Below are 11,243 nucleotides of genomic sequence, written 5' to 3'. Positions count from 1 at the left end.
ACTCAAACTTAACAATTTATACCATACTGAATTTTCTGGTTGTTATTATTTTTTTAAGTCTTAATATTTCCGAAAGTTTTCAATGAAATTTAATAAAATTTGTATAGCTTATTCTTGAAATCATGCTTCTTTTGACTGTCACATAAAAAAAATTTCTTTTGACCAAAAAAGGTCAAAAAAAAATTTTTTTGAATTTTTTTGCGCGAGCGGACCGATTTTTTCAATTTTCAGGTAAATTAATAATATATCATGATTAGTTTTTATTTTTCCATTGCACATGATCCAAATCATTTTAACCCCTTGACAGTCGATGACGTGTATACACGTTATGGTGCAAGTGGGCTCAAACTGTCGATGACGTGTTTAGACGCAAGCAGATTTTTGGGTACAAAAGCACACATATTTGTTTACAAATTGATACTCGGGGGTTTTCGGGGTCGCAGGTTACGAATCCAACTCAGATTTTGAAAATTCAAAATGGCGGATCCAATATGGCGGACGACATTTTCAAAAATTTATCGAATTCACTTGAAACTCGTTACTCGGGGGATTTCGAGGTCGATGATTACGAATCTGAACTCAGATTTCAAAAATTCAAAATGGCGGATCCAATATGGCGGACGACATTTTCACAAATTCATCGAATTCACTCGAAACTCGTTACTCGGGGGTTTTCGGGGTCGCTGATTACGAATCTGGGCTCAGATTTCAAAAATTAAAAATGGCGGATCCAATATGGTGGACAACATTTTCACAAATTCATCGAATTTACTTGAAACTCGTTAGTCGGGGGTTTTCTGAGTCGCCGATTAGGAATCCGAATACAGATTTTGAAAATTCAAAATGGCTGATCTAATATGGCGGACATTTTCAAAAATTTATCGGATTCATTTGAATAGCGAAGTGTATACTAAGGTTTTTGGGGTCGCTGAATCCGAATTTAAAGTCAAATTTTCAAAATTTAAAATGGCGGACCTAAAATGGCTACTACGAAGATTTAAAAATTTATCAAATTCGCATGTAACTTGTTATCCGGGGGTTTTCGGGGTCGCTGATTACAAATATGATGTCAGATTTACAAAATTTAAAATTGTGAATCCAATATGGCGGACAATTTCAAGATTTATGTAATTTCATCGAATTTTAGGTCCAACTTTTCTGATTCCAAAATCTGACATCGGATTCGTAATCAGCGACCCCGAAAACCCCCGAGTAACAAGTTTTAAACAAATTCATTGGACTTTTTATATTCTCGACCGACATATTGGATCCGCCATTTTGAATTTTGAAAATCTGACATCAGATTCATAACACAGGCCAACAAAATATGATTCATTTTACTTTCCAAGAATCAGATAATACTTTTCGGAAGGTTTTTGAGGCGCTGAATCCGAATCCGGCCTCAGAATAAACCCAGCACGTCAGGTTTCGGAGATATTCTAACCTAAAAGTGCAAAAAACCCGTTTTTTAGACATATTTCAAGTCATGTAACATCACGAGATAATTTTTTCTCGAAAAAGTCAATATTGCATCTAAAAGTGCTACTTTCCCCCTTCCAAATCCATTTAAAAAATTTTAAAAATCTTAATTTGTCTCTGAGTAATCGTTCATTCAATTTTCTGAGTTTGTCGAATTCTTCAAAAACTTAGTAAAAGCAGACAAAACTTCGATAAAGTACAAACATATAAATTTGAAATAGTTTTGCTGCTCTTCGGTATAACTCAATACGAATTCGATGACAGATTTACAAAATTCAAAATGGCGGACGACTTTTTTTTAAATTGATTGTATTTTCATAAAATTTGTTACTCGGGGGTTTTTAGAGTCGTTGACCATGAATTCGATGTCAGATTTTCAAAATTCAAAATGGTGGACCCAATATGGCGGAAGATTTTCTTAAAAATGGTTGTATTTGCTAAAAATTTGTTTTTTGAAGAATTCGACAAACTCAGAAAATTGAATGAACGATTACTCAGAGACAAATAAAGATTTTTAAAATTTTTTAAATGTATTTGGAAGGGGGAAAGTAGCACTTTTAGATGCAATATTCACTTTTTCGAGAAAAAATTATCTCGTGATGTTACATGACTTGAAATATGTAAAAAAAAGGGTTTTTTGCACTTTTAGGTTAGAATATCTCCGAAACCTGACGTTCTGGGTTTATTCTGACCCCCCAGAAACAAGTTTCAAACAAATCTAATAAATTTTTAAATTCCGGTATTTGACATTTTGAGTCCGCCATTTTGGATCCGCCATTTTAAATTTTAAAAAACTGACGTCAAATTCGAATTCAGCGACCCAAAAAACCTTATATATGATGGAATCAAATTTTTTGAGAAACTTTTTTTCTTGGACCGTTTTTGGCCCACAATCGATTTTTAACTGGACTGCGAAGGGGTTAATCTAAGACATCAATAAACTCCAAGTCACAAATTTTCAGTGAATATGATAAATTTTTTAAAATAGCGACCGCCATATTGGAACTGCCAAATTGATACACCCGAGTATCGAGTTTCAAGTGAATCCGATGAATTTTGAAAATTTTGAAAATGTCATCCGCCATATTGGATCTGCCATTTTGAATTTTTGAAATCTGAGTTTAGATTCGTAATCAGCGACCCCGAAAACCCCTGATTATCGAGTTTCAAGTGAATTCGATGAATTTTTAAAAATGTCGTCCGCCATTTTGGATCCGCCATTTTGAATTTTCTAAATCTGTGTTCGGATTCGTAATCAGCGACCCCGAAAACCCCCGAGTAACGAGTTTCAAGTGAATTCGATGAATTTTTGAAAATGTCGCCCGCCATATTGGATCCGACATTTTGAATTTTCAAAATCTGAATTCGGATTCGTAATCAGCGACCTCTAATACTATAGTTCACTGATTTGCGCAAATTTCAGTTTTCTAAAAAGTTGTCGACATTTTGAGCCCACTTATGAGATTTTGGTCTCGACTGCGAAGGGGTTAAATTAGTCTAGTATGATCACCCGACAAATAATAATGCATAATATAATTCATTTAAAGAGTTGAAAAACAATGTTAATTAACAAATAGATAATTTTGGTCCTTCTTAAAGAAAATTGTTTCTTTTTGCAGACAAATTTATGTTTATTTATGTAATTTATGTCTATTTTGTTAAAAAATAATTTTAAAGTTAATAATTATCATTGTTATTAACAATTATATTTCAAATTTATTTCAAAATTATGTTTTTGGACCAGAACTATTGTAGGTTTTCTTAATGACAAAAAAGTCGGAAAGTCCATGGATATTTCATACAAATGGCATTTGGTGGCCCTGAAAAGGGCCGATTGATATTTTTTGTTTATGCTTTGAGCATCAAGAGATATCCGTAAATAAGTTAACACGAGATCAGCTGTAATGAGCTATAGTGAAACGTTCCGTGCGCGTGACACTATACGGCACAGGCGCAAAAATACTGCAATGTTTCAGACAAATTGCTATATCTCGAAAACTATTGAAGTCTCCATACTGTTCTTTACTTGAATGAAAAATGAAATTGTATAGAAAATTTTATTAATTTACCAGAAAATTAACAAATTGGTCCGCTCGCGCAAAAAAAATTCAAAAAAATTTTCTTTGACTTTTTCTGGTCAAAAGAAATTTTTTTTATGTGACAGTCAGAAGAAACATGATTTCCAGAATAAGCTATACAAATTTTATTAAATTTCATTGAAAACTTTCGGAAATATTAAGACTTCAAAAATAATAACCAGAAAATTCAGTATGGCATAAATTGTTAAGTTTGAGTAACAAAAAAAATATAAACAATAAAAAAATCAATCAGCGGTTTCAAGGAAACTCTTAGAAATTTTATCCCCTTTAATTTAAGACCAACAACATCATAATCCGATAAAATTTGTAGGCTCTAGACAATTTTGAATATTAAAGTGTAAAATCCCAAAGTGAGAGGCGTCCGCGTCCCGGACACTGAAAAGTGGTCGCGCTCTCACTAAAATTGTAATATCTCGAAAACTATTCAAGTCTCCATCGATTTTCTTTTTTTAAATGAAAGGTGAAATTATAAGGAATATTTTAATAATGTATCAGAAAACTCAAAATCGGTCCCCTTCTCGCAAAAACGATTCAAAAAATTTTTTTTGACTTTTTTTTTGGCAAAAAAATTTTTTTTTTATGTGATAGTCCGAAGAAACGTGATTTCAAGAATAAGCTATTCAAATTTTATTAAATTTCATCGAAAACTTTCGGAAATATTCAAATTTAAAAAAATAATAACCAAAAAATTCAAAATGGCGTAACTTTAACAATTTTGAAAATTTTCAAAAAATCTTTGGTACACTAATTTCTATTGTCCAATACTACAATTTCACCAAATTACAGCTCTATCAGAAGACCCCATGCAAATTGTATTTTTTCTGACGGAGTCTTACCCTCATAATAAATAAAAATTGGAAAAGTGCGATCGCATAAATAAGAATAATGTGTGCTTTTAATAAGTAAATAATATAAGAAATGGTAAACGGAACAATTTCCCAAAATATATTAGCAGTACATGAATTATTAAGTCTTTTCAATTAAATCATTCCTTTCATTGAAACATGTATACGCAAAAAAAATATTGCGAGGTTTTTTTAAAGAAGAAATTCTATTTTATCGATCTTCACTTATTGACAAGGTTGGGAAACTACCATGAAAAATTAGGTTACAGTATATCAAAATTATATGAAATGAAAATTATTGGATAAGGTATTTATAATTAGTCAATATTCTGCGAAACATAAATTCCGTGACATACAAATTAATATGTTAAAAGTTTGTAAAATAAGCATTATATTAATTAATAATTATATGCAATAAAAATTATAAGAAATAAAAATTATATTTTATAAAATTATACAGAATAATAATTCGAGGATTTAAATTTATGTTATTTAAAACATATATAAAACAATAATTATTTCGAATAATAATTAGATTTCTTAAAAATTATAACAACTAAATATTATATTTTTAACAATTATATTACTTTCCATTTCACAACTTAAAAATTATGTTAATTTATAATTAGATTCCATAGAAATTATAGAAAATAATTATTATACTTAAAAAATTTATTATACATGCAATTTCATAGTGTGTAATTTATAGTCATTTATATTTATCATGCCTATTAAATCTATAAAATAAGAATTCGACTAAAGTAAATTATAATAAATATCAATTCTTAATATTAGAATAATATTAATATCAAATTATAGACACCTACCTTTTAAGTAAATGATAATTATGAAGAACAAAATTTGGAAATATGACAATTATAAGTATAATAATTTGGCTGAAATCATGCGCCCCATGTATTTTAAGATGCTTGTTTTTGCAGTGCGACCCTCCCCAGGCGCGAAAGACCAATGCTGACAAGATTGATTGATTTTTTTATCTCAGAAATTAGACACTTTTTATATGTGATTAAATTTAAAATGTCATTTTTGATGCTACTAACTTTGATTTTTCGATGTTGGATTTTGAACTTAACGATATTCTATTTTGGTTGACTAAAATATATATTGGACAAAAGTAATAGTGGTCGAGCAGGTGGAAGCAAATTTTAATTTTCATCAGGTGAAAAACGATAGGCAGAAATTATAAGAAATTTTCTGTTTTCGTTTATTCTTTTCTAAAATTAATTCTTACAACTTTAAAAAGTTGAAATATTTCAAATTACAATAATGAATGTTTCAACATGACTTGAAAAAGATTTGTAATGAGTTTTGCTATAAATTATATACTTTTGAAGACCAAAAAAACATATGAAAATTGAGGGACGCCACTGACATTTTTGAAAGATTTCACTAATAATTTTTTTTTTAATGATGAGAATAAAATCAGCTTATAAATTACAAACCAATATCAGATTTTCACTAACTGCATATAAGAAGTAAATTTAACACAAATTTATTAAAAAGAAAATAATAAGTTGCAAGAAACCGAATTTTGAGGGGACACCACTGACATTTTGCTTCATTTCTCAATTTCGAAAAAGAAAGACTTTATTTTTAAGCTAAAATCGTCGCGGTATTCAAAGTACGTGTAATAACTGAAAATGAGGCAATAATATTTAAAAAATATTAATAATCTAAAAAATTTTTTATGGGGACACCAGTGACATGGTGTGCTTGACAAAGCGATATGTATGCGCAAAACTAAACTGGCCAAAAGTGGTTCATGACGCATACAGGCGCAACTTAAAAAAGGCGATTAAAAACTTCTTAAATGTTCCTGAAACCGGTTACTTGGGGGTTTTCGACGTCGCTGATTACGAATATGACATTCGTTTTCCAAAATTCAAAATGGCGGATCCAATATGGCGGACAACAAAATAAAAAATTGATCAGATTGACTTGAAACGTAGTACAGTCGACTCTCGGATCTTTTGCACTTATGGGACCAAATCCTCTCATATCTTTTACCAAAACAAATGCCATGGTAACGCAAAACAAAACAATATGTATAACCAAATATATAAATTAATGACAGTATTTATGTTTTAGTTTTAATATTTATACATTTATAGTAATTGAAATTTTAATGTAATTTTAATCACATAATGGAGGAGCTGCTATAATTCACTTTAGTTAACCTAAGTTACCGTGAAATAAATATTTTGACATTCTGATAGTCATTTATTTATTTAATGTAAAAGGTAAAAGGTGCGGGAGAAAAATTGCATAAGACTCGAGAGTGTAAAAGATCTGATGCAAAAGATCCGAGAGTCGAGTGTACTCGGGGGTTTCTGGGGTCGCTGATTACGAATCTGACATCAGTTTTTCGAAATTCAAAATAGCGGATCCAAGATGGCGGAAATTTTTTCAAAATTTGTCGACACTTTTGGCCCAAACAGTGGAAATCTCGTTGACAGCCAAGAGGTTAATCACCCATATATATAAGGTGCAAAGCAGAAACCGTATCCAACTAAGAATATATAATGACTAATCATACACTGAAAAATTTAAAGCGCCCTGCTACTTTCAATGCGAGACAGCAGCGCGCTCTACCATAAAGGTTAGCAGTTAACCACAAAAAGCGAGCATCTCTCTTTTTCGTAGTGTTCTAAGTCGGTTATATTACCCAGAGAATATTACCGAGAACGAGAATATTACCGAGAATTTAATTACTCTGAGAATTTAAGAGAATGTGACATAACCTCACTTTTGTCATTGCTGTGTGGTAAATTCGATTGTCCGACGTTGTGTTTTTATTTAGTAGTTGTTATTTTGTTTATTTAAGTGACTTTATATTTAAAGATTTAAAAAATGAAAAAACCAAAGAGTGTAAAATGGAAATATTTTAAAAGCAATGAATACAAAAACAATTAAATTATTCTGTAAATTTTGTAAATAATAATATGCCACAAATGCTATATATTAAATTTTGTAGGATAATGAAAAGGCCTAGATACGGTTATTTTATATGATGTTTATTTTATAATCCCGACTAGTTTCGAACCATATGGTTCCTCATCAGGGGATGAACAATTTTACAGAAAATTATCCAAATATTGGACACATCATAAAAAGATTTCAAAAAGGATTAAAATATCTGAAAAAAATAATTAAAATTGTTTTAATTTTAATTTAAAAAGATTTTATGAGGTTATGTTTTAATTTGTGAAAAAAAATGAAAAAGTTTCTTACCCTTTAGAAGAACATTACAAGTATAGAAAAGGAAAAAAAAATTTTTTTATTGTAAAAAAAAAATTTTTTTAAAAAAAAAACATTTTATATTAAACAATTTAATTAATTTTATAAATTTTGTAGAAACACATTTTTTGCAAAAAATGTGCTTCTATGAACAGAGAGTTATGACAGAGAGGTTGGGTTGTGTATTAGGGTCCAGGTATGATAGGTAAAGTAGATTTCTATGTTATTAAACTTTTTAAATTATGTTTTAAAATAAGTAATTAAATTATAGTATATTTTATCTAGATTGTCAATATCTGTTCTATAATTAATACTATTAGTATTATTTTTTATATAGAACATTTCCAAATTTTTTCTTTTCCAGTTATTTATTTCAATTTGTAAAATATTTGTATTGTCAAAATCAAAAGAATGTTTATTATCAAAAGTATGATTAGTTAAAGCATTAATATTTTGGTTGTGAGTGACATATCGTTTATGTTCTTTTATTCTAGTTTTAAGATGTCTTAAGGTTTCTCCGATATAACAACTATCACAATCTTTGCATTGAATTTTATATACACATCCAACTCTCTGAAATTTCTCTGTTGGATCTTTAAATTTTGGAAAAATACAGTTTTTTAAATTATTAGAGTTAGTGAAAACTAATTTAAATTTATGTTGTTTAAATATATTAAAAAATATTTCATCAAAATTTTGAATATAAGGTATACTTATAATTTTTTCAATTGGAAAATTGTTGTTATTTATTTTTCTATGTAAGTTATTGGTAAGAGCATTATACCTCTGTGAAATCTTTCTATTTAACAGATCTATTGGGTATCCATTAAGTAGCAATGTTTTTTTAACAATGTTAAGATTTTCAAGATGAAATTGTTGATCTGACAATTTAATAGCCCTATCAACTAGAGTGTATATAATACCTATTTTATAACTTAGAGGGTGGTGTGAATAGAAATTCATATATCTGCCCGTCCATATAGATTTACGAAACCAATTTGTTTCAATAAAATTATTACTGTCAATTGAAAGGGAAAGATCTAGAAAGTTAATTTTATTATTGTTAGATAACTCTAAAGTAAATTTTAAATGTTTATCGATAGAATTGAATCTACATAATATATCGTCCACCTTATTTGAAGGTGCACAAATTAATATATCATCAATATATCGAAAATAAAAAATAATTTTATATTTGATTTTGTTTAAAATTTTATCCTCAATACCCTCCATGACAATATTAGCCGCACTTGAGGATATTGGAGAACCCATTGGTAAACCAAATATTTGTTTATAAAATTCTCCTTGGAATTGACAGTATGCCGAATTTAAACATAAATTTAAAGCTTCAAGAAAATCATCCTGCGAGAAGTTTGTGTGTTTTTCAATTTCTGACCATTTGCTTTTAATAGTGTTGTTGATTAGTGTCCAAGATATGTTTGTATACATGGAAACAACATCAAGTGAAAAGATTGTAAAATTTGGAGGAATAAAAATATTATTAAGTTTATTTTTAAAATCCCAGCTGTCTTTAATATAGTGATTATTTTCGGTATTTAGGGATTTTTTTAAAATGTTAGCTATAAGTTTTGATAGATTATATATTGGATTACCTATGAAAGATGTAATTGGTCTCATAGGGATGTTATTTTTATGTAATTTTGGTAATCCATAAAATCTTGGAGCAACACCATTTGTGCAATTGAGAAATTTATATGTGTTTTTTTCAAAGTATTTTTTATTTAAAAAAGATTTTAAAAGATTTCGTAAACAATTTTGAATGGAGATTGTAGGATCAGAATTCAATTTTTTATAAGTAGTCGTATCAGTTAAAAGATTAAGTGTTTTCGAAATATAATCATTTTTTGTTATAATAACAGTTTTGTTACATTTATCGGCAGTGGTTACAACAATATTTTTATTAGAGTTTAAAAATTTTTTTGTTTCGTTAATTTTATTAATTAGATTTACTTGAGTACAATTAAAAGTAGTTTTATTAAGTATTAAATTTTGCAACCAGTAAGATATATTCCCTCTGATAGTATTTTTAGTATCAGAGGGAATATTCCTTATGCCATATTCTACATTTGAAATTATAGTGGGGATTGGTATTTGCTTTGAAGAATATGGAAAACCAAAATTACCTCCTAGAGCTAAAATGTCAGAGACATTTTTAGGAATGTTTAATGGAGTTAAATTTTCAATCCAATTTTGATTAGTTTTTATTTTAATAATTTGTTGACTTTTTAATTTTTCGATTTTAAGTTTTGAAGAATTCTTTAGTTTAATTTGATATTTATTAAGATTTAAGTAAACTTGTTTTTTTAAAAATGTAAAAAAATCATTATTAGTTAATTGTAAAATTTTAATGTTAAAAAAATGTAAATTTTTATATAAATATTTAATCTCACTTGATATGTCAGAAAGTTCTAATTTTAAAATTTTCCTTCCGAAAAATTGAGTATTAGTTTCTAAACCATCGCAGCATGATTTTGAGAAAAAACGAAAATTCAAAAACGTGTTATTAACAATATGATCTGGCAAGATACATAAATTTTTACATACATAGAGAAATTTCCTTTGGTTCTTCCTTCGAGCGATCCTATAATTAAGTTTAATCCAATTTTTAATTTCATTCAGAGTGTGTTGTCCAAATTGATGGAGAATTCGTTCGTAAAATTCTTTATTCATGTTGATTGATGTAGAGTCTTATTGGTTTTAAGGCCAGTGTATAATAGTAGTTTTTGGATAATGAAAAGGCCTAGATACGGTTATTTTATATGATGTTTATTTTATAATCCCGACTAGTTTCGAACCATATGGTTCCTCATCAGGGGATGAACAATTTTACAGAAAATTATCCAAATATTGGACACATCATAAAAAGATTTCAAAAAGGATTAAAATATCTGAAAAAAATAATTAAAATTGTTTTAATTTTAATTTAAAAAGATTTTATGAGGTTATGTTTTAATTTGTGAAAAAAAATGAAAAAGTTTCTTACCCTTTAGAAGAACATTACAAGTATAGAAAAGGAAAAAAAATTTTTTTATTGTAAAAAAAAAATTTTTTTAAAAAAAAAACATTTTATATTAAACAATTTAATTAATTTTATAAATTTTGTAGAAACACATTTTTTGCAAAAAATGTGCTTCTATGAACAGAGAGTTATGACAGAGAGGTTGGGTTGTGTATTAGGGTCCAGGTATGATAGGTAAAGTAGATTTCTATGTTATTAAACTTTTTAAATTATGTTTTAAAATAAGTAATTAAATTATAGTATATTTTATCTAGATTGTCAATATAATATATAATACGGTCAAACAAACAAAAACTACTGCTATATATTAAAGGTACTTGCACAGCTCTACTGACTGCAGGTTGTCATGGTAACACATAAGAGTAAGAGAGTCAGAAAATTCAAATTAAATGGTTTTCTCTCTTACTCTCGTAGGAGAGCTGACAGAGAGCCTTTATTCACAAATAATTTCAAAATATTTATTTTAAAAAATTTTAAATTCATTGTATATAATGTTAAATATATTACTTATTCTTTATTTAT

General features: G+C 28.1%; 1 protein-coding gene across 3 annotated transcripts; it reads right to left on the bottom strand.

Annotated features, from left to right (window-relative positions):
• Positions 1–7,417: 7,417 nt before the first annotated feature.
• Positions 7,418–10,980, bottom strand: LOC122498291. 3 transcript variants are annotated; one of them, XR_006301218.1, is made up of 3 exons: positions 10,686–10,980; positions 7,676–10,590; positions 7,418–7,580 (listed from the first exon to the last, which is right to left on the bottom strand). XR_006301218.1 is itself a non-coding variant. In XM_043605975.1 (3 exons), exons 2-3 carry the CDS (start codon positions 10,370–10,372, stop codon positions 7,922–7,924), a joined length of 2,415 nt encoding a protein of 804 aa, XP_043461910.1. In that variant the 5' UTR covers positions 10,373–10,590; positions 10,686–10,980; the 3' UTR covers positions 7,418–7,921. The 3 variants fall into 3 exon arrangements, 2 of the variants coding, with proteins under 2 accessions (XP_043461910.1, XP_043461909.1); XM_043605975.1 differs by having other exon boundaries at positions 7,418–9,714; positions 9,751–10,590; XM_043605974.1 differs by having other exon boundaries at positions 7,418–10,590.
• Positions 10,981–11,243: the final 263 nt, after the last annotated feature.

This window comes from Leptopilina heterotoma, unplaced genomic scaffold (genome assembly GCF_015476425.1).
Source record: "Leptopilina heterotoma isolate Lh14 unplaced genomic scaffold, ASM1547642v1 Lhet_145, whole genome shotgun sequence".
In the NCBI taxonomy this organism is placed as follows: Eukaryota; Metazoa; Arthropoda; class Insecta; order Hymenoptera; family Figitidae; genus Leptopilina; species Leptopilina heterotoma.
This window is presented reverse-complemented; position numbering and strand designations above follow the sequence as displayed.